We start from the raw sequence: 23911 nt of genomic DNA, 5'->3' as shown, positions 1-23911 counted from the left end.
GATTTGTACTGCATAGTGTAGAAATGCAGGGTCTCTGAAAGAGTCCAACCACTTGAGAATACTGTGATCTAAAAGAACTTTCCCTCTGATATCCACCTCTTCCCTGCTTCAGAAATGTGATGTTTGGGTCAGTTACTTCAGCAACAGTTATAGGACTGAGAATATTTATTTGCTTAAGATTTTCTCTTCCTGACAGGAATGGACTTTTTAGTTAAGGGACCTCTCCGATAAATAGAGAAGTTAGCATTTTTTTTTTAACCTAAGAGTCTTAAATAGCATCTTTTTTTTCTTCTTTTATATTTTATCTCTGGTATGGCTGAAATCAAGTTTCTAGCCAGGTAACCTCTTATATACAGATAAGAGTTAAATTATAACCTGATCTGTACAGGGTACACGTGTTACTATAATACTCTATTCTATACAATGCATTCTTTTTAGATACAGTATCTAGCTCCCCTTCTAGAAAACTCGTTTGATTGAATCACTAAAATAAGGTTGGAAGGACAGTGGAGAGAAGAAAAAAAAGACAGGCTATCTGATTATTTTTTAAATACCAAGGGCTTTATTTTTACTTCACCACAGTCTTATACAGTGACACAACCATCTCATAAAGTTTGGTATTCTCATGTCTTTTCTTAATATATTTTCCAAGCAAGGAAGTTCTCGGTAAACACCGTACATCGCTAGCTGAACTTTTAACAACAATTTAAAAATGTGTTGTATTTGTTGCTTCAATGCAATAGTACCAACAATAAAAGTACAGTACAGGGAAATTCACAACAATACGACAGTTAAACATATTGGCTCACATTTAGGCGATGGTCAGAGTACAGTAGCAGTATGTACATGCACGCAGGAGCTTGGAACCCAAAGGCATGCAGGTCAAGCATGGCGTGTGGATTATACAGCTAACATCATAAGCCTTACAGAGGCCTTCTTTGTGACTTTTGGTTAATGTGTTTGTTTGACCTGTATTCCCTCCAGTCTATTGAATACCATTCTAGTCAGCTAAATTGCTTTCTTTACTACACAAAATTTGATGTTTCATATAATCTTAAACATTTCAAGAATCTTCCTTTAAAAAAATAACACTGACATCAAAATAGAACAAAATTAACTTAAAACACCCTAAGTCAACATGGAAATAAACCAAACCAAAATGGAACAGTGCAAATTGAACAAAAAGGCAGTCAGTATTTGGGGAGCGAGCGCATTCAGAATCTCTTAAAATGTACATTTTTAAAATTCTTACTCTTTAAATTTATATCTTATTAACCTTTTGTTTAATATACTGTGTGTAGAAAAGATGGAGACAAAAATAGTTTTTTGAGCTATGAAAAAAATTAAGTTATTACAGGCACGTTAACTGTTTCATTCTAGAAACATTTCTGTTTCACAGGTTGAACATTCAGCAGCTGCGTTGTTTTTGTTTGTTTTTAAACATTCTTTGACCTTGGGAAAACTACATTTCTCCTTACGGACAGGGATTGGGTCATGATGATGGTATGGTTATGCAAAATACAGTGAATTATTCTGTGATAATTCATGCCAGCTTGCATCATTTTTTTGGCTTCTCCACTGCTGGTTCCTGTCCGCCATTTTCCTCCAAGGATGTCAGGTCTCCAGTTGACTGAGACTGTGAGGCAATGGGGGAATGTGGGGCCCAACGGGAAGGAGGACGACGTTTTGCTGGTCTCTCGGGCCGGGAGAAGCAGGATTCTAGGGGTGGAGCTAACGCAGAACAAGGTAGTTCCTTCATAGCCAAGACAAGAAAAAGAGAGTTACTAACATTGATAATATTGCTGTCATTATATCCTCAAATGAAGTCAAAGTGAAGAACTGATAAAACGGAGCACAGTATAGACAAATAATGCAAGTCTTTCTTAAAATGGAGCACAATATAGACAAATAATGCAAGTCTTTCTATGTTCAAATGCCAAGTGAAAGTTAGAGAATGTCTGAAGGAAATGAGCAGAAAGAATGGGTCATGTTTAATTCTTACTTTGATCATGAACTATTCCTTTGCTTCTGAGAGAGTAACTAAGATCGATACTGTTAGATGAAAATTTTCAATGCATACATTAACTTGCAGACAGTAAGGCATGAAAAAAAAATGGCCAGTCTTATCTGTAAGAAAATTCATGTAAAGAGACTATCATTACAGAGATGCTTCAAGTATAGGTTGGAATGTCAATAAGATACGGAGAGAAGATTTTGTGACTATTATCTAGACAATTAAATTGGTCAAATATATATATTTAGTGCTTCCAATTAGTCTTTTATTTATCTTAATAATGATCTGTGTAGTTATAGGAAAGATATACAAAATTACTTAGTTAGGCCATGCCATCGTCTGCATTGGTATCCATGTAGGAACAAAGCCTGAGATTAGTGACTTCTTCCAAATGCATTAACAATGATATGTACAGAAAAACAAACCTGGCCACAAGCTACTATGGTATTCCAGACTGAATGACAACAGGTTCAACAAAAACCTACAAAGTAGAAAAAATGCTACAGATAGAAAACTTAATTTGGGTCTAGTTTTTCTCAGTATTGACTCATAGTAGTAGTATCATAAAAATTAGAGGCATAGCACACCTGTGATTTTCCATTAAAGGTATCCTACACATATCCTGAAAATGGAAATCTGCACTACATATTGAAATATTGTGCAATGCCCTCGATAGCAAAATTTAAAGGGTTCGCTGGTATCTCACATTAAAAAAAAAAGTTGAGTTGCCAAGCTTACTTTTTATCTGATGAAATGAGGAAGCCATAAATGGAAATATGATGGCATTTGAAAATATACACAGCAGTGATGAGGAGGCTGACACAGGGTGTATAAGTTAAGTCCTAATATCAGTCATACAACCAAAAGTTGAGATGGCAAACAAGATGGCAGAAAGCATGCCATATTATGCAATGAAAGAACAGTGATAAAATCAGGAGACTGATAACCACTCAGGCAGTCAGTTAACCATAGAAGGATTTAATACAAGGGACATGAAACATGAAGACAACAGGATGATGATAAGAGAGAAAGCTGATTAGAGCAGTAGCAAGATATTGTAATATGATGTCTGGATGACATGAACCAGGAAATAAAGATGGATGACATTGAAGGAACAAGCAAGAATCAAAGGTGGCTACTGCAACAGAGAGTAGCTGAAGTAAGCTTTTGAACTGCCTGACTGGATCTGAGATGACAAAGGAGTCAGGATAATTCCCTACCTTTCTGTGGAGTAGATGGAAAGAATTTTTAAATGAATACTAACTAATTCAAGATAATTTTTTTTTTTTAGATAGTCCCTGACTTCCAAGGGGTTACTGCTAAATGTTAATGGAGGAGGTATAGTTAACAAAGCACATACCCTCCTTGGTGCTGTATCCCTAAGGAATGGTTCGCCAGGGAAAATAGTATCAGTTGCTGAGACACAAGTCAACACTAGGAATAGCAGCTCCATGTCCTTACCTCACCCCAGTGCATTGGGTGTAAGAGAACATATGCTTTGTGAAAAATGCCTCTGTTTTGGGCCTCTCTGACAGAAGGCCATATGTGCTGTGATACCTGTAAAAGTCACAACCGGCTGGAGAGGAAGTACCCATTTGGTTGATTTGTGTCTCTGCTTCTGGCATTTTAATAGCTTTATGTAGCTTTATAAAAGCTTTTGTGGTTTTCTTTGTTTTTTTTTTTTTGATTAGGATTATCACAGCTCCTCTCTCACAGCTCCATACCCCATCCCTATAATGTTCTCACATTGACTAGGGGGAAAAAAAGCTTTTATTGGAACATTTTACCTGCTACAAAACTCTACTCAAAATAAATGGATATCCTCTCCACTGTGCAACATATTTGCCAGTTCTCACAGTAAAGAAAGGTTCTGCATTGAGGTAGGATAATAAAACAACATGGCCCATTTTGTAAAATAAATGCCAAAACCTCTCTGCCCAGTCAAGTGAGGACAACCTCCTTCGAAGGAGTCACCTCTCATGGCCATGATAATACTTTGTTGTGCTATTCCTTATAGAATAGTTTCCAGAATCCATGGCATTGTGTTGAATATCCTCAGTGATGTCATGTTTTTTGTCTTCGAGGATGGATTTGATTTTTGGAAATAGCCAAAGGTAACTCTCATCCATCTGCAGAGTAAGATTATTGATTAAAGCTGTGCAATCATGTTTTTGTTTAGGAAAAAAAAGGATATGACTATAAATCTGGAGATGGATTTCCTTGTGTGGGTTTTAAGCTGCTTCCTAAAGCAATTTTATAAAAGGCATTCCAAAAATGTTTCAAGCACTGACAGCTTGACTAGAATAAGAAATCTTTATCAAGATAAAGATAGATCTGCATTTGGATGCATATATTCCAGGATCTTTTCTTTAAAAAAAAAACCAAATCTCATTTTTTGGTCACAGTTTGTAGGTTACACCACTATTTCTCTTGGGAGACTTACTGGCAAGCAAGTTTGGACTTGGTGAAAAAAATTAGGGTTCTTTCAAAAGTCTAGATGGAGAATTCTGGGCTGGAACTGTTTGCCACAGTAAAAAGAGGATCTTATCAAAGCCAATACCTCTTCATTCTGTAAAATGGTCTGACCTCGTTGGTAGCCAATTCTTTTTACTATAATGGCTGCAAAATGCCTCTCTCTCCTAGGCATTAAGGTGGGATCAATCTTGACCCAGCCTCAGTGAAAATCAATTTCTTCCCATTAAGTAGTAGGGCCTGAGCTGAAGTTCACAGGAGTTATTCCCTATTCTGACTTCAACATATCAATTTTGGGTTGTATTGGAGAAGGCTAACTAGTACAATAGGTCACTGTTAACTTCACACATTCTTGTTTTTTTCTTTGAGGGTACAAATACCAACCAATAGTTATGCAAAATGATACGTTCAGAGAGTTTTGGAAAACAAGGTAGAAAGCACTTACAGCAGTGAGGCAGGCAAAGTTAGAGTCCCCAGGGGGTTGTTAGTAAGACAGTTTGGTTCTGGATAGAACAGACAGAAGAAAGAGAAAAAAGAGAAGCAAAAAGGTTGGAAATAAATTTTTAAAAAGAAAATGGAGTAAAGATATTATATAGTCAACGAGAAGGATGGCTGTGGGTAACCCTCCCAGCCATCCCCTGTGGGAAGCAAACAAGGTAAAAACTTCAAGTCCTTGACAGAATTGGGCACATTTATATTAAAGCACACAGATAATGTAGGCTTCTGAGCAGAGGAAAGGACCCATCATCTCTCATCATTTCAGAGCTGAGAAACAATGACTGAAAAAACAAAATGTATCATTGAGGAATAGCACAGCAGAGATTCCTATCCAGTTTTAAGTCACTTCTCCAATCTCTCCTCTGTCTTTAACATTTCAAATTCCTTCCTGGTGAACTAAGATGAGGAAATCTGAGTAATGTGGCCTGTGGTCCTGAAACTATGAGAAACAGGAAAACAATTGTGCTGCCTATCTTAGTTAACTCACAAAGATCAGGATATGCCCACTACCCATTCTAAAGATTCTGTTTTACTCTTTTTCACTGAAACCTGTGAGGATAGATGGCAGGCCAAGGTGGAGAATTTGACCTTTGAAGGATAGCATCTCTTTTTGTGCTTTGGCTTCTCACCATTTCCTCCTTGACTGCTGAAATAGGTACCACAGCTGTCAGTGGGAGGTAAGAGGAACTAAAACAGTGAGCTTAGCAACAGAGATGGGTTGTTCTCTCCCTAAAAGATATACCAGAACAGACTACAGAGTTACTCTGGTTCCCTTGTACCAAGAGCAAGAATCCTGTGAACCTAGAACAAGATCGACTTCCAGTGGATCTGAATGTCTGAGTTAGCATTTGGTAAACGAGCTTGTGGTAGGCAGCTCAGAGAGTATTCAGTGAACCAGTAGGGTTAGGCACTACTGACTGGCATCGAGGGGAAGTTGCTCTGATTCTATTGGGCTCACTTGAGAGCCAGAGCTGGTCCATTAATATGGAGGAAGGTGGGGAAATATATTCTTCAAAAAGTTCTAATGTATTGAATCAAGTTAGAGAACTAAATAATTGAGTTGGGACATAGAGATCAAGCAAAGCTCTGAGAGAAAAGGAAGAAGGGGTGCCAATCAATGCTCCATGCAGGTGCTGGACTGCCAACATCATGCCAGGCTGCAGAGAAGGAAGCCAATCGATTCCATTGGCTGGAAATAGTTGGAAAAGTAAGAAACACAAGATTTTTCTTTTTAAAAAAGAAACTCAAAGGGCACCAGCTTAGCCATGATAAAAACCATTTTCTGTACACCTTAGTGGTGTGATTCATTCATTAAGCCCTTTTATTCCTCTCATTGAAGGCTTATAGAAAAACTCATTAATCTGTTGATAGCCCAGAGCACAAGTTCATTTCCTAAAACTTATTTGCTGTTTCATTCCCAACCATGGAACAACAACTGCAGGCACAGCCAAGTTAATGCTTGAGCGCAAAGCCCTTGAACTTATTCCCCAGGTTCCTGGGGGATGCAGGACATTCCCACATAAAGAGAGCCTCCATGACAAAAACCAGCACTTACCTAGGAGAACTGGGCCCCAGAGACAGGGCTGATGGAGAACATTCAGAAGGCATCATTTGTCACCTAAGAACACTTAATCAGCAATATTTGTCCTTTGCACAGTATGTATTTAACTTTACAGATGATTTAGGTCATGGGAAAAGCCTCCCAAAGACAGTCATATTTTATTAATTATTTTCCTGAAGGAGAGGCACTATTATTATTCAATGAGTAGAGAATGGAACTCAAAGGCCAGACAGAAGACCTGGATTCAAGTTTTCTCTCTGATACTCACTGGCTGTGTGACTAAGGGTAAGGTATTTAAACTCCCAGTTGCCCCTCTATAGGCAATGTTCTAAGACTATAAACTCCCATACAATCTATTCTTGTGGAGTCTTCCCAAAAGAGATAAAGTAACAGATCCACACATTTTCTTTTCTGATTCTATCTAGCCGATCTGTGGATTGAACAAAGAAGAATGTTTTAGTACTGAGAGATCTAGGGAGGGCATGCGTAGTAGAAAGGAAGCAGTAATGCACAGAGAATGGTTGCACTGGTACTACATTCTGGGAGGGGATAAGGAGAGAAGAGTCCATTTATTTCTAGTTCATTTGGTGTATAAGAAAGTGGGCAAAAAGAAAGGCAATGAAGGACACTGAGGTGACCTCTCAGCTTCCCAAAGTCTCAGGAAAAACAGGCTTTCTGCTAGAGGCAGGAGCCTCGTGAGTGATTCTGGGAGTCTCTGGACCCATCTAGTAGAGCCAGCAGCCCTATTCATAAGGTATAGGCAAACTCATAACTGGCATATGAAAAAATGTGTGGAAAATATTCAAGTTTTCTTGTAGGGAATAAGTTAGGTAGTAAGTAGAGGTTTGGGTTGCAGTAATTACGGGCATTTTAATCCAATGGGGAAGAGGGAGGGGACAAAAAACTATATGGAGAAGCTGAACATGGTAGAGGATATCCTAAACAACTGAAATGGAATCACAGAATTAAGGCCTTTAGATATCACTGAACTTTTACAGGTGAAGAAACTGAGGCCCAGGGAAGTTAAGTGACTCACCCAAGGTCACTCACAGTAAGCTAGTATCAGAGCCAGGAATTTCTTCCTTTCCTTTCTGGGAGAATTTGTTTTCACAATTCCAATTTTTAAAAAGCAGTAATGAGGAATGGGCACAAATAAACATCCATCCTTGAGTAAATAGTTTTATCATAATATACTCTGCCAAGTGATGGAAAAAGTAGTATTTGAGAGCTATAATATAGTAAAAATTTTATAATCATGCCTGTAAGTGAAATTAAAATGTCTAAATGTACATACGCAATAAAGAACTGTACTAAAGGCAATTAAGTACTGTCAAATTCAACGTTCACAAAAATTATTGCGGCCGACCAAGAAGGCAAGTCAATGTCCTCAAAATAATCATTAAACATCCTAGACAAGGCGATGGGTAATTTTGAATGACTCTTTAACTATAGGATTGAATAATTATGATCATTATGGACATTTTAAATAAAAACTTCCATGTAAAGTCACCTGTGCCTCTGATATAGAAACTCATTTCTGATATAAATTATTCTTATTGTTTTTGTTGAGTTCTTCATTTGCCTGAAGAAGGAGAAAGCAAGTCTCATGTCTCAGCTCTGCATAGTATGTTTAGATTTTTCCAAAACATTTTCTGGGACTGATAGTATGTCACTTTAATACTTTGAAAGTCATATAGTTGGTCTAAATATGTTTTTTCAAAAAACTGAGTAAAAAACCCTTAGAAGGGGTGGAGGGCAGGTTTGCTTGGCTAGAGTAGAAAGGATAGATGCCCTGGGTTCTTAATGGTGGATAAAAGAAATTAGCTATGGGAGTGACAGCTAATTGGGGAAGGACCCTGATAACTTGAGATCCTGGAACAGGAACTATTGTTTTAAGCAAGTGAGTAACAGTGAACATTAAATTATTGTTTTCAAGTTGTCTATCCTTGGGCCAGCAATAAACTGAGGCATATTTTTATCGGTTCACAAAACTTTCGCTCTCCTCTTCCCAAAACCCCAAATGAAAAAACCATCACTTTCTTATGGCCTACTGTTCCTATATGTCAGGATGGAGAAGCAGAAATTAAGAGCCTTGGACTTGAACTCAAGGGATCTGGCATCGAATTCCGACTCTGACAGTTCCTAGCTGTGTGATTATGGGCAAGTCACTTAATCCCTCTGAGATTTCTAAAATGAGGATAATGATCTACCTTGCAGGCTTGTTGGGAGGAAAGCACTTTGTAAAACTAAAGCATTGTAGGATTAAGTCTTTACCTCCTCTGTGAGAATTGTTGCGCTAAAGCTTTGGAGGAAGAGATCTGTCATAGACAATTTGGATATTTTACTGGTCTGTGGCATAGTTTGGGTTGGGAAACAATGAACTTGAGAAGGAGATTCTTGTTGACATGCATGACTATTTGGATAAATAAAAATGACTGGAGGAAGGGAACTATGAGAGGAGGTCCCTGAAGGCATCTGAACACAAGATGATTAAGGCATATTTAAGAATTATAACTATTAGAATTATATCATGGATAAAAACAAAGGAAGTATTAGTCAGTTTGTTAAGCACCTACCATTTGCCAGGCATTGCTAAGCACGAAGTCCTGAGAAATACGATAGAGAGAAAAGTCAACAAGTCTTGAGGGTGAACTAGATATGAGGGAGGCAGAAAAGTGGGATTCTCAAAATTCTGAATCGTAATGCTTTCAATTTTAGGCTATGAAACAATTAATAGAAAATATTATACGAGCTAAATACATCAAAAGCTCAGACATGTGAAATTGCCTCAAAGAGCTTATGATGAAGGGATCTTAGATGTTTCATCTGAGAAAGCAAAATGCCCAGAATGCAAAGTAGAATTTCAAAGATCTTCTGGGAAAAGTTGTTTTGTGAGTAGGAGTGTGTGTGTCTTTCTCTGTGTATATATATATACGTGAATATGGAAATAGAGTGTGTGTGAGTATGTGTGTATACAGACATACATACATATATAAATATGGATGAGAGAGAAAGAGAGGAGGGGAAGGAGAAAGGTAGAAGAGAGAAGTGGAAAGGAAAGGCAGGGAGGAAATGAAGGAGGAGAGAAGAGTTAAATATTGTACATTGGCTGAAATTTAAAGGCAGAAGTAAAAGGGAAGAAGACGGGAATTAAAATAACATCTTTTATGCTAGTTCCCTTCAAATTGTTTATGAATTTCAGGATTACAAATTAAAGCTTAAGATACGCAAAATATATTTTGAACTTCACAATGTATACTTCTAGGAGCCATGATTTTACCACCATAAACACTTCCTTCCTTCATACTGCTTATTTTCATTTAATACAGTGTGTATCTTGTCTATGCATAGTTATCTGCATATAGCTTATTCCATTTTTTTTTATCCCCAGCCTAATGGCTGGCATGTAGTTAGGGCATAAATACTTGTTGATTGACTAAATAATCTTTCTATGCATTTTTTTAGAGAAAGAAGTTTACTTCTGTGATTTACTGATTTAAGCAACTAGCAAGTTTAACTCCTATCAACCCAGCTATCAACAACTGTTCTGCAACTTACTGTGTGGCATGAAAAACTGAGAGGTAGGTCCAGGGTCACACAGCTAATATGTGTCAGAAGCTGTACTTGAAAATGGCCTTCCTGACTCTCAGGTTGTTTTTCCACTCCTTCATGCTTTCATGGGTGATTTTTGTGAGCTAATATGTCACCCCAAATTCATTATTAAATAACTAATATTCTGCCACAGAACCTCTCTAACTATAGCTGTATTCTTTCTAGGAGTGATATATACATATAATCTGTTGAAGATCCATATCCAAAGTTTTTTCAACGTGGTTGTCTCTGCTAGACTCCATGCTTTACTATCATAGCTTTTAAGAGTCAAGGTAGCCTCCTTGTTCATCATCATTGCATGGAGGACCTCCATGGAAGAAAGCACCTCGACTCATTTGTAAAACTGATATAACTGTCATTTTTTACTATTGTTTTTTATATGTTTGTCCTGTTCCACTGATCTACTTTTCTATTTCTTAACCTGTACCGGATAGTTTTGGTAATTACTGCTTTATAATACAGTTTAAAATATGGTAATGCTAAACCTCCTTCCTTTTCATTTCCCCCCCATTATTTCCTTCAATATTCTTGACCCTTTGGTCTGTTTTCTTTTTTTGTTTTGTGAGTAATGGTGAGCAGGTTAATTTTAGAAAAACATCAAAAGATCTACATTAAATTATGAAGAGTGAAAAAAGCAGAACCAAGACAATATTATATATAGCAAAAGAAATATTGAAGAATGACATGTTTGTCCACATCCAAAGAAAGAACTGATAAATAGAAATAAGCAAGACATAGTTTTAGACATATATAGATCTTTTTTGCTAAATGCTGCCTTCTCTATTTCAGGGAGAGGAAGGAGGGAGATAGCTGGGAATTTTAATGTATCAAAAAAAAAACAAATAAAATTAAAAAAAAAGAAAAAACTGATATTATTGGCAAGGTCACAAAGGCTATAAGGTGATGTTTCATGATGCCACGTTTGGTAGCATAGGGATGCTTAAAGGCTTTGCGGGGAGGTGGCTCATTAGAAGGTCTCCTTTCATTTAAGATCTTTAAGGAGGAAATAACCATTTCATGAGCTGGCTAATTACTGGTTTAGGTGGTATCAAATATTCCAGGGTTATCAGAAACTCAGAAGAGATGTACAAGTGTTAGGGGAAACAAAGAAAATCACTAAAGTTAAAACATGTTATCATTTCATATCTCAGAAGAGTACTAAACATATTGTTTAGATACTGTGAAAATATTATTGATGACTTGAGTGAGTATGAGTAGGAAAATATGGCAATAGAATAAGGAAATTGAAGTTTTGGGGCAATGTGGCATTGTGTATAGAAAGTTGGCCTTAAAGTCTTAAGGCCGTGGGTTCAAAACCTGCCTCTGACACACACTAGCTGTGTGATCCTAGGCAAGTCTCCTAATCTCTCAGGACCTCAGGCAGTCTTCTAGAGTTTGAAGCTGTAGGGCATTAAGCTAGAGATTGTTCCCTATACTACTGAAACCATAGGTTCAGGCCATATAATTTGAGAAACATAAATACAGAGAAAAGCTATTCACAATAGAAATTAGTCCAGTGATTCTCAAAAATGGGCACTACCGCCCCCTGATGGGTGCTGCAGCAATCCAAGGGTGTGGCGATGGCCACACTTTTTTTTGTATTACATTCTATTCTGAGTTCAATAAATAGTTTCATAATTTCCTGGGGGCACTAAGAAATATTTTTTCTGGAAAGGGGGAGGTAGGCCAAAAAAGTTTGGGAACCACTGAATTAGACAAACAAGTAGGAACTGTTAAAGAGAAACTCCACAAAGATCTACTTTGGTGGAGAGTAGTGTTGTTCCAGAGTGGTTAAACTTTCTAATGTCGAGAGCTGTTAACGAAAAGATAATGGAAGGGGTGGGTAGGTGGCTCAGTGCATAGAAAGCCAAATCTGAAGGCAGGAGGCCTGGTTCAAACATGGCCTCATAATATGGAAATAGGTTTTGAAAAACGTTATTTGTAAAACCCGGTGGAATTACTTTTTGGCTCTAGGAGGGAGGAAGAGAAGGAAAGAACATGAATGATGTAACCATAGAAAAATATTCTAAATTAATTAAATAAATACATAGATTTGTTCAGATGTGGCCTCAGACACCTGCCAGATGTGTGAATCTGGGCAAGTCCTTAGCCCTAATTGCCTAACCCTTCTCACTCTTCTGCCTTGGAACAGATACTTAGAAACCATTCTTAGACAGAAGTTTTACAGGTTAAAAAAAAGATAATGGAACCCTATAGGCAAACAACTCTGGGGATATCACCTTTAAACCTGTTATTGAGAAAAATGTAAATTATCTGAGAAGACCCACAAAAGGAGTGGGTGGACTAATGTCTGACGTGTCATTTGTAAAGGGCAAATAGAACAAGGAGAGGGAATCCTTTTGGAAATATTGGGGATAATAATCCTAACTTAAGAGAGAAAAAGATTAATTGAATGGAAATTTCAGGATTTTTTAATACCTAGAATGAGTAAATAGTAAGAGAAATGTGTTAAAAACTAGTCAGTAAGAAGTATGAATGTGGCTTTCCAGCTAGCTACATTCTTTTCAAAATTCTTAGAATTTTTTTTCTTGACCTGTTTGCTCTTAAATGAAAATAGCAAATTAATACTAGAGGCCTAAGTCAGGGGCAGGTGATCAAGAAGGCAGATCAAATGAGAAATGTTTTGTGGACTCAGAAAACTATTGGTTCATGTCTAGATCTTATGTAGTTGAGAATGATGATGGAGGCTCATAGATTTCTGTGAAATGAAGCCAAACTCACCAGGAAGCTTCTCGCACTAGCTCCCATTTGGTTATATAAGCAAAGCTTAATTTTAGTTTCCTCTCCTCCACCATCCAAATTCATTGCTCAGTCAGTTCTTTAGAGCTCAAGCTGCATTTTCCCTTAAAACTGTGCAGATGAAACAATAATTTGTCATTTATAAATGTTTATGGAGCTTAATCTAACATAGAGTCTAGTCCAGAATTGGGTGTATTTTCCAGATTGTCTTGGAAATCTGACCATTACTTATAATAATGCTTTGGTGTGAAAAATTAGTTGTGGCTTTTGGCAAGAAGGGAACCTGGGAGAACTGGGAATCCTGCCTACATCCGCAGTAGCCATGGTAGCCTAGAACAAAAGGAAGAAGGGTGACATCATGAATCGAATTGCTTCTCTGCCATGGAGCAGGATAGCTATGGGATGTTTCTAAGTCCAGTGATCAGCCCTCAGAATATACTTGTCCTAGGGTGCCAAGCATTCAGAATATTTATTTAATTCATTCTACATCTATTAAGTGCCTACTATGTGCAAGGCACTAGGAATACAAAAATGCAAAATGCCATAGCCCCTGCCCTCAAAGAGCTTACATTCTAATAGAAGAATAAGATCTGTACACATTTCTGATACAAGTTAGAATAAGATATGTACGTAGACAAAAAAGGATCACTTCTAGCCAGGGGATCAGATAAAGCTTCATGGAGTACATGACAACTAAACTGGGTCTTAAAAAAATGAAAGGTTTTTAAAATATAGAGACACTGAATAAGTTCATTTAATTATTTATAAAGGGTCAAGATACTCCTAACCCGGTGTACCCTATACTCCGCTCATAATTCAGTATAGTATTTATTGTTGTATAGCAAATTGCTTTCTCACATAGAAAAACTATAAGGCAGGTTTCATTTTTATTTTCTGATACCAACCCTATGATAAGGTATTTTTTAAAATTTCTCTAGCTACAGAGATGAGGATAGCGAATTAAAAAAAAAATTACACATAAATATACATTCCAAACCTGGAATGGTTTTGTGCACTATTGCATATGTGAAAGAAGACAAGACTCCTGTTTGGTAGAGAGAATGCTGAGCATTACCTACATAAGAGACTTATTTATTACATTGGTTTCATACATTCTTTGGGAAAAACATAGGTAGGGAATACTCTGGGAAGGTGAAGGAGAGAAAAAAAGACTTTCAAATGGTGACCACAGGGGGAAATTAAGTCCTTTGGACTTGATTGAAATTCTGCTGAGAAGAGACTGCTGAGAATAAACCTCCTCTAGGTGAGATAGTTCTTAATCTCTTAGTTTGAGCTGAGATCTTATCTTACCCCTCAATGGAAGAGCTCATTTATTCTTGAGCATTTGGGGGTATATTCGAATCTGCTTAACTTTCTGATTTCTGTTCACTGTTTTGCTTAGATAAATGGGTTTATTCAACAACCATTCTCCACGATGAGATTTTTGTATTACTAGTATTTGGAGAAAAGGAGCTATGCCAATGAGTATAATCTAAGGACTACCTTACCTGTTAAGGTTATTCATGGAAAGGCTTTTGTTCTGAAACTCTCATCTCCTAGACTGCTAATACTTGAAAGAGAACAGAGAGATATAAGTCTAGCCTAATACCTTTTCCATAGATGAGAAGAAAGAGCACCCAGCTTGAGTGGTGCTCTTTGACCTGTCTGTCCCTTTCTCCCTGAGCTGGTATATTAGGGATGCGGACATAGTCCTCAACTCTCCTTTTCTCTGCAGAGGAAGGCCAGACCTCAGATCATACTTAACTGTGCCACTTGCAAGCCAAATACATACATATCTACATGATTCATGTGGACATACATATTACACATGTAAAATAATTTTTGGTTTAGCATGTTGTGACAAGGTTAATAAAAATTATGATCATCATCACTATTAATTCATATAATTTCCATTTATAATTTTTTTAAATTTATATTATGCTCACTTTAACAGACAATCAAAACCCAGAGAGATTCATTAACATGTTCAAGGTCATATAGCTAGTATGGGGAGAAGATTAGAATCTAAGCATTTTTATCCTGGTTCCTTCAGGAAGAAGAGAGCTTTGATGTTCTAGTATACACACTGACAACTTCACAACTTGACCAAAAGGAGCCAATTCCAAACTCTGAATGGTTTTGTCATCTATAAGACCTGTGGTGCAGAGAATGGAGGCAGCTTTGATATACACACTTACCACCAAGAAAAAAAAAAGAATCCTAGTTTACCACATTTGATGTACATACACACTTATATATGATGATCCCATAATGAAAGTCCTTAGAAAAATAAGCAGTTGTCACTAGCATATGACTGATGATTGGCTTGGGCCAATCCACATTTTCATTACAAGTTCTCTTGAAATAGCTCAGGATTTACCTTTTTCTTAATTCCCCTCTTCCCTAAACCAGACACCTCCCTGTCCCACAACTCTTGGCAATTTCTCTTAACTCTTTAAAGCCAAATGACTGTAGTAGTCCTAAGCTCAAGCTACAGCCACCCTTTAGCAGAAAAAAAGCCAACGGGTAGGAGCTTAGGATACAAAGACAGTGAACCAAGGGAGGGAAAGATGCTCATTACCTCAATGGACCCTGGTTCAGCTTTGATCATTTCTCCCATGTTGCTGTCATTATTAAGACTCGGGGGGCTATAGGCAGCCTGTCTCCTCTCTTCCTTTAAGGCGTGCTCCCAAAGTTTCTTGTTCAGGATCCTGGCAGTATTTTCAGTCAGTGTGTGGCCGGGAGGAGCAGATAAGTCCTGTCTCAAAGGCGTACCTTCCCCCCCTTCTTCTCTGGATGTCTCGGTGCCAGCCCCACTGGGGCTAGGTGACCTTCCCCGGGAACTTGTGCCTGTTTCTTGACCTGGGCCCAGATCCGGTCGGGGTTCAGCTGAGCGAGAGCGGCTGCCAGCCCGAACTCCCTTCTGGAGGGCATCATGGACCACGGGAGTGTGGTCGATAATGTTGAACAGACTGGAGAGTCCATCATTGATGGTCGTATGCACGGGGCTCTCCCTTGTGGTGGTGGAGCGGGCCCAGGCAGATTCACTGTACCCTTTTTGGGGTGTCCCTGGCAGGGTTCTACTATTTGGCTGGTCAGCTTTAGGGAGACTCTTCCTCTGAAGCTTAGGCGAACCGTACTTGGGGGAGCAGCATGTGCGTTCGAATTTGGCCTGCACCTTCTCGATGGCAGGAGACACCTGCCGGTTCCGGAGGTTCCTGGAGGGGGAGGACACGGGTGTGGTGCCCCCCCCTGCCTTTGGTGTGAGACACTTGTGGGGACTGCTGGTGATACTCCCACCACGCAGGGTTTCAGTCTGTAGGCCCACATTCATGGTCTGGGTGGTCTGTGTTCCTTTTGTCTTGCACACATTGGTCTGACAGGCCATATCTTTGACCTGAGGCTTCTTAGGGCTGGCGTGGATGGCGTTTCTGACAGAGAAGGCGACCTCTTTCATGTCGTCACTCATGTTCTTGGACATCTCGAGGCTATGCAGGGAGGAGGAAAAGCCCACGGTAGTGCAAACTGGGCCTTCCATGGGGTGGAATCCACCCTCCAAGTTGTCTCTGTGGTGCCCTGGGTGTTCACAGGGCCACCTGCCAAATGCGTGCTCAGGGGAGGTAGCTTTTGCCTCCCCTATGCTCCCTTTGGCTTTGTTCACAGAGAGCAACAAGTCAGGGTCCCCCTGGCCCTTCTCCTCGCTGCCTGCCATCACTGAGTTATCAAATCTGCGGACTGCCGGTGGGCTATGAAACACGCGCACCCCCATCTTGTCAGCAACGACGTGGCTCTTCAAAGGCTGCTTCTGGCAGTGCTCTGGGCTGGTCGTGGTGTTGGTGGTCATGGTGACACTTGTGGTGAGGTACCACGATGACCCGGGGACATCGTTCCCTGACCTCCCCCCTTCGGTCCTTTCTGCCCAGGAATCCGGTGGCTTCTCAGCCAACCCATTCCTGTGGCTCTGGGGTGGAGTATAGTCCCAATTCTTGTTAAATTCCTCAATGTACTTCAGGTCATCAGGGGACAAGGGAGGAGTGATGTCCTCCTTGTGGTTGGCAGAAGGCATGGCCTTTTCTGGCAGGAAGGGAGAAATGTCCATCAGGCGCTGGAACTCAGACATGGAGGACACTGATACTGCCCTGAGAAAAGCAGAAAAGAAGAGATCATAAACCCGCCACACATCCTGCTAGATAAAGTTCTGGCACGGTGAAAGGAAACCGGACCCTTGTCATTCTTTTTGCTCCCCCTTTGTAGATGAAACTTCCCTCTCCTAAAGAGCACTTTTAATGCTTGTGGTACACTTCCATGTTTGATGGTGCTTTTTCAGGCATCAGCTGATCCCACAGGGTGTTTTCATGGACCCTGGTATATTCTAGAAATGTTCTGGTGGTTTTGTGTTAGTCGGAATTTAACACAACCAACTCTCCCCTGTGACAAAAGGCAAGATAGCATGGAATATTTTGACTCGTAAATAATATCCCTGAATCTCAATTCGGTCGACCGTTTCAACTTCCCCAATCAAACCCTGTATTTCTCTCGTCTATTGGCTCCTAGCCATTCTCTGGAGGAGGTCTTAACAAGCCATGAAAGACCCCCAAACCAGACAGCAAAAAGAAAAAAAATGACAAGTAAATGTCCTACCTCCACCTGGAAAATAATCTACCAATATTTCTCCTACAAAAATCTATCTGTTCCTGCCCACATCGACTTATGGCCCAAAGGTCCCTTCTTCAGGCCACATCCACTGTGTACTGTGGCTGCCTAATTCACTAGATGAAAAGAACACATTGGTGGCAAAGATACAGAGCGCTCTGCCTTTCTCCCCCTGAATTCCCCCAACATAGATTATTCTGAAAGCACGCATGCACATACACACAGACAGACAGACAGACACACATGCTCACACGCACACACACACAATATAGAAAAAAGAGTCAGAGGTAAACTACCCAAGCCTGCTCAGTTTTTCCTAGACTTCTTCTGCCTGACATCTTTAAGGTCTTTTGACACGTGATACCTTGGGGTAAATTACATGTCATTGTATGGAAAAGAAGTGGGCGATTAATGGCTAGGATGCCAGCTACTCTAGTCACTCAGAGAGAAAGCTTTAGCGTCTCAGGCTCTCCCCTACATATATATATATATATACTTTTAGGCTCCACCATGATGGTTTGTCAGAGCTAGAATCTTGTGTGTAAGTGGGAAAAAGCAGATGATTGACTTTGGAGTCTATCTTTGTCCCAGAGGAATTTCCTTGTCTCTAAAATGAATGGACTACACTGAACAATTTGATGTGCCTTCTAGTTCTTATTTTCCATGAATCTACATTTCCCTAGACTCTATGGATACTGGAGCATCCATTAATAGCTAACCATAAATTTAAATGCCTCTGGGTAAATCTTTGATCTGAGATTCATTAGGACACTCCCTGGGGAAATGGAACCCCCCAAAGGATCTTGGAATAGATCCATCTAAAATTCTTCCTCAATAGGAATGACTGTTCATGGCTGGTTTGGTTCAGCTATCTTGCCTTGATCTTATGTCTTTCTCCCATAACCATTTTTTCTAGCCCTTACCTTCTGTCTTAGAATCATTAATGTGTATTGGTTCCAAAGCAGAAGAGTGGTAAGGGTTAGGCTATAGGGTATGTGACTAGTCCAGCATCACATAGTAGGAAGTGTGAAGTCGGATTTGAACCCAGGACCTCCCATCTCTAGGACTGGCTCTCAATCCACTGGACCACTTAGCTACCACATTTTCTTAGTGAAATTTTTACACTAGGATTCAGGATATGAGGGCAGCTAGCTAACACAGGCTCTAGGCTTCATGGCATGACCCACAGTCTTCTATTTCTCCTCATATTTGTTTCTCTGAGGAAAAATGAAAAGGGCTCTCCATCGTGAGTACCATTTTTACTATTCCAATCTAGTCATGATAGTCAGACTCTATTTTTGTATCACCTTGAAGTAATCCACAAACTAGCTAATAAACACTTGGAGTAATTGATGGCTACCAGTAATCCGTGCTTGAAATGAGAGAAAAACGGGAAATGGTGTGACTTATTGACAGGCACAGTCCTTTTAGGCAGGCATTCCAAAAGTTGTGAGGCAAAAGGAGGCTGAAACCTTGTCATCTGTTCTTTCTGGCTCACTTCTAGCTCCGCTCCCCAAATACAAACAATAAGTTCAATACTACCTGAATTACTAGAATCCTTTCCCTTCTAAGGAGCTGAAAGTGATTTTAGAATGGTTTAGCCAAGCCTCAATCCTTCCCATATTTCTTTGAGGTAACAAGTCCAGCCCACTAAGGTACCGAATCAGTTAAGCTCCTACTATCAGAGTTGATAGTGGCACAGACTAATATGGAATCATGATGGAAGGGGGTGGTGGTACTGGCAAGGATTAGAGCATGGATAGATATTGAGGACAGAGGGTAGGGTGAGAAGGGGATAGGTAGAAGCTCCAAGGTAGCAAAAATTGTAAGCTTTTCTCCCATGAGAGAAAACTGGAATAGTTAAAGGCAGGAATTAGCTCCAATTTAGGCACTGAGGGTTGAGACTGCAGTCAGGATGAGGAGGAAGAAACTATAAGGAAAGTGCAGATTTGAGACAGAATGCAAGGTCAGCAGCAGATGAAATGTAGTTTAAAGAGGTCCAGGGGCTACAGTCCAATGACCTCCAAGGTCCCTTTCAACCCTATGAGTCTGTGACTCTGAGAGTAGGGGAAGAAGTAAGGTAACAATAATTGACGGAGTCAAATTTCACCAGAGAATCCAGGATGAGGACAGCTAGAAATGTCAACATGACCTAACAAAGGCTTTCATTTAGTGCAAATGGATCTACTTTTACAGAATGAAAGAAAGGATTGGAAGAAAGGTAGAGAGGGACTATTTAAAAAGAGAATAGGGGAGAAAGAACCGCAGTAGGTAGAAGAGGAACAGTTCTTAGATACTTCATAGTATCACAGGTTTAGAGCTGGAAGGGACCTTAGATCTGAAGTCTCACCCTCTCATTTGGCAAATGAGGAAAATGGAAGCCAAAGAGGTTAACTCATTTGCCCAAAGTCACGCAAGCGGTAAGATGCAGAGCCAGGGTTGGTACCCAGGTCCTCTTCCTCTGATTTAAGGAAATATAAAATCCAGTGCTCATTCCAATGTACCACGGCCACTATTTCATTTATGATTTCCTCAAGAGAGATGACCAGTAAGCCTTAAAATAAAAACTTTTCATTTAAGTTCTTAACTGGATGAAATATCTTGCAGCAGACGGTTCCTTACCCTTGTTTTGTTTTGTTTTGTTTTGAATTGAGGAGGGCCACAGTTGCGAAGTTAACTTTCAAGTAATCATTTAATGAGAGCCCTCCCTGCATTATACATATCAAATTGCAACATAATATGGATAAATTCCAAACCAAAGGCCAGTTCTTGATGGAACCATGTTTGATCTTTTAGTTCTTAAGTGATCAATGACATCACATTAATGGAACACAAAAAAAATCTGATAACATTTGTTTTTTCATAGCCATAAAAAGAAGACTAAGAAGACTAAGCTACTACAAAAAGGATGAATTACATCAAACATTAAGAAATTCAGTTCAGGCCTACTTTAGCTAATGTGATTTTCATTCACCTTACCTTTGAAGATTTCCCTTGTAGTTTTCTTCTTCCTGCAAGAGGAACAAAACAAAACAAAACAAAACAGATAAATCCGATTTTGGCTGCTTTATTCTGAGGCTTCTAGCATGAGAAAATAGCCCATAAAAACACTTCATACAAAGTAGAGAGACAGGGAAGGGAGCTACCAGTATGGAATGCTGCATGCATTTTCCGATAAGGTACTCTTAGCATTGGTTAGTTTGTTACAGTTAGCCTTTGTTATAATTAGTTATTTGGCTTATTTTGTTGCCAGAGATTTCTCATGGGGTGGGGATAATCTGAAAATGTTTGTACTGAAAAATAAAACATGTCAATAAAACTTTTAAACAATTAAGACACATCTTATAGAGAAATGTGGCAGGCAGTGGGGGAACGGGATATGTGTTAAGAGGAGGGTCCTGGCCAGAGTAATGAAAGGCACAGTATGATACGGACACTTCGGACTCTAAGGGAAGGTACTGGTCTAGCAAGAACGGAGATGACCATAGCATAAGGAGATAAAGAAGATGGCTGGAACTAGAGTGACAGGGAAAGTTATTTCTTCCATGCTCTTTTAAAGGAGTTTAATAATGATATTATGTATTATTATTATGGCATTTTATAATTTTTAAAGAGGTGATGCAGTAGATAAGAGTGTTGTGCCTAAAGTCAGGAAGATATGAGTTCAAATCTGATCTCAGACACTAACTACATGCGCCTGAGCAAGTTACAACCTCTCTCTATCTCAGTTTCCTCAACTATAAAATGGGGATAATAAAAACACCCATCTCCCAGGGTTTTTGTGAGGATAAAGGAGATAACATTTGTAAATATCTATATATTATTATCTCTGAACCTGTTCCCTTAACTGTTGAATGTGGATAGTTAAACCTATAGTACTTACACAAGGTTTTTGTGAGGTTCAAATGAGATGATATAACTTTAGTATTTTGTAAACTCTAAAGCACTATATGAATGAATATTTTTTTAACATTTATTATTGTTATTAGCCAAATTCTCTATGAACTTTGGTTTTGTAGTAAGGAAATTTCCTTACTATTGTTTTAACTGAAATTTCTTCTCAAAGTTACCCACTTCTTAGAATTCTAAGCTTTCTTCAGGTTTTAGCTCAAAGTGTCACCTGCTTCACAAGGACTCTCCTGATTCCCTTTGCCTGCATTTTTGTATTTGCTTCCAAAGACACGTTGGTTTTCCTCACTACAACGTAAGCTCCTTAGGGGGAATTGAGAATTGTCTCGCTTTTATTTTTTGTATATTTAGGGTCCAACCTGGTGGAGAGCAGGCATCTGAATAATTCTTTTTGATTGAATTAGTTAATTCATTCGTTTTCCTCCTGGGAGAATGGCCATGAGCTCAGAAGTGCATGGAAACATAAGGTCTATGACTTTCTCGGCAGAGCTGGTGCTAAAACACAAATCTTCCAAGTCCCTGTTTGGATCTCTTTTCACTAAATTACCCTATGACCTCAATACGTAATCTCATCAAAATGTGTGCTTCCTCCAGTGGCAAAGATTAGCAACCTTCATATAATTTCTCTTCCTGTGGGAACCTTATCCGAGCCCTCCACAAGAATTATTCAGATGCCTGCTTTCCACCAAGTGCTGTGTTGGATCCTAAATATACCAAAAACAAACAAATAACAACAACAACAAAAAGACCATTCCCAATTGCCCCCTAGGTGGGGTGTACTTTATACATACAGGGCCTTTCCCTAGATCTCTGGGTTGTATGGCTTCCAATGGATTATGCAGACTGTCCATAGGCCTTAATCTCCTACACTGCTGATTAGACATTCAATTTATTCCTCCAACACACCATTTCCCTACATTCCAACAAAGAAACTCTTTGACATTCACTCGATGGGTTCCATTAAGTGTGTAGGAGGCTGCCTGACAGATGAAGCAGCTGTTATAATGGTACCCTAGTAACAATTCCTTTAATCCATCTTTTAAACTCAGTACCTCAGCTACTTGAGTGAAAGGTATAACCAGGAGAACTCAAGTAATGCAGTATGAAGAAAATTTCTGGATAAAGTGGGACTCAATCTATTTGGCCCTAGCATCATAACTCCTTTATTCAGAAAGCTTCCCCCATACCCCCTCTTTCTATGAAACATCCATGATACACTAGGCATACTAGCAACATTCTGTCCCAAGGGGATAAATATAGGATTTAATTCAAACATTCACTTTAGTTTTCCGGGGGTTGAATCCTTTCTTTCTTACATAATGCAACAATTTTTAAAATATGTTATTATCTAGTGACATTTTCTAATTCTCTGTATGAAGACTTTTTTACAGTAGAATTTTTTTCCTTTTAGTTAAGAGCTTTCTAGAGCCAGAATATTTTCCTTTGATTTAAAGAATATGGATTTTTAGGCTTTTTTTCTGCCTCTTCTGAAATTTCCTGAGTATATTCATATTTAGAAACAACTCAATTGGATCCAACATTTATTAAGTACTTACAATGAGCAAGATACTGAATGATCCTCAGCCTGCCCCATTCTACTGTGGGTGGGGAGGATGCAACAAGTATACACATAAGAAGAGAAGGAGGACAATCAAGGAGGGAAAGAACATTGCCTATGAGGAATATTATAGAAGGCTTAATGGAGAAAGAAGAGCTTGAGCTGAGTCTTAGAGGAAGACAAGCATGCTGAGATTCAGAAGTGAAGAGGAAATGTATCAAGGGCACATGAAGGTTAACATATATGATGGTCTGAGAAGGGCAATGGAAGTCAGGGAACAATTCAGTTTGAAGTTCAGTTGACTGAATCTTGGAGTGTGCAGGATAGTAATATGAAATAAGGCAATATAAAAATGAGAAGGAAGGTGGGATCCAGATTTTGAGTGTGGTAAATGCCTCTTAGGAGTTTTCATTTTATTTTATAGGTAACAGAAAACCATTGAAGGGTTTTAAACAAAGGACTGACAAAGTCAGGCACGTACATTAGGAAGGTTCTTTTGGTAGTGTTTGTTTTGAATTCAGGGAAGTGCTATTTGGAAGTGTCTAGCAGACTCCCTATGGACACGTGGGGACTTTGAGACTACATTTCCCGTGATCCCTATGGGTTTCCGGTTTCCAGTTTAAGGCGTGGGGACGTCCAGCGTCCCCACGTGTGGGGCAATTTAATTTCGGAGGAGGGCCTAGAGAAAGCCTCTTTCTAGGTTTTGCAGAGTGGCTGGCTGGCGTACCAGAGGGACAGGATGGGCTACGGAGGTAAATTTAAAAGATAAGCACGGTCATATATGTATTTTACCAACATGGCCATGGCTTTAATTAAACTACTAATTTCTCTTATTATATCAGTCTTTATCATTTTTAATCTTAACAGTAGCTGT

At 39.2% G+C, this 23911-nt stretch overlaps 1 protein-coding gene across 1 annotated transcript in view; it reads right to left on the bottom strand.

Annotated features, from left to right (window-relative positions):
- Positions 1–550: 550 nt before the first annotated feature.
- MTCL1 (microtubule crosslinking factor 1) overlaps positions 551–23911 on the bottom strand; it is a 168104-nt gene continuing 144743 nt past the window's right edge. Inside the window, exons 14-16 of the mRNA XM_044666826.1 lie at positions 20550–20581; positions 15499–17056; positions 551–1753 (exon numbers count right to left, since the gene is read on the bottom strand). Coding sequence (XP_044522761.1) covers positions 1559–1753; positions 15499–17056; positions 20550–20581 — 1785 coding nt within the window. The 3' untranslated portion in view covers positions 551–1558. The remainder of the gene's footprint in view (positions 1754–15498; positions 17057–20549; positions 20582–23911) is intronic.

The sequence above is a fragment of the Gracilinanus agilis genome, chromosome 1, assembly GCF_016433145.1.
Source record: "Gracilinanus agilis isolate LMUSP501 chromosome 1, AgileGrace, whole genome shotgun sequence".
Taxonomy (NCBI): Eukaryota; Metazoa; Chordata; class Mammalia; order Didelphimorphia; family Didelphidae; genus Gracilinanus; species Gracilinanus agilis.
This window is presented reverse-complemented; position numbering and strand designations above follow the sequence as displayed.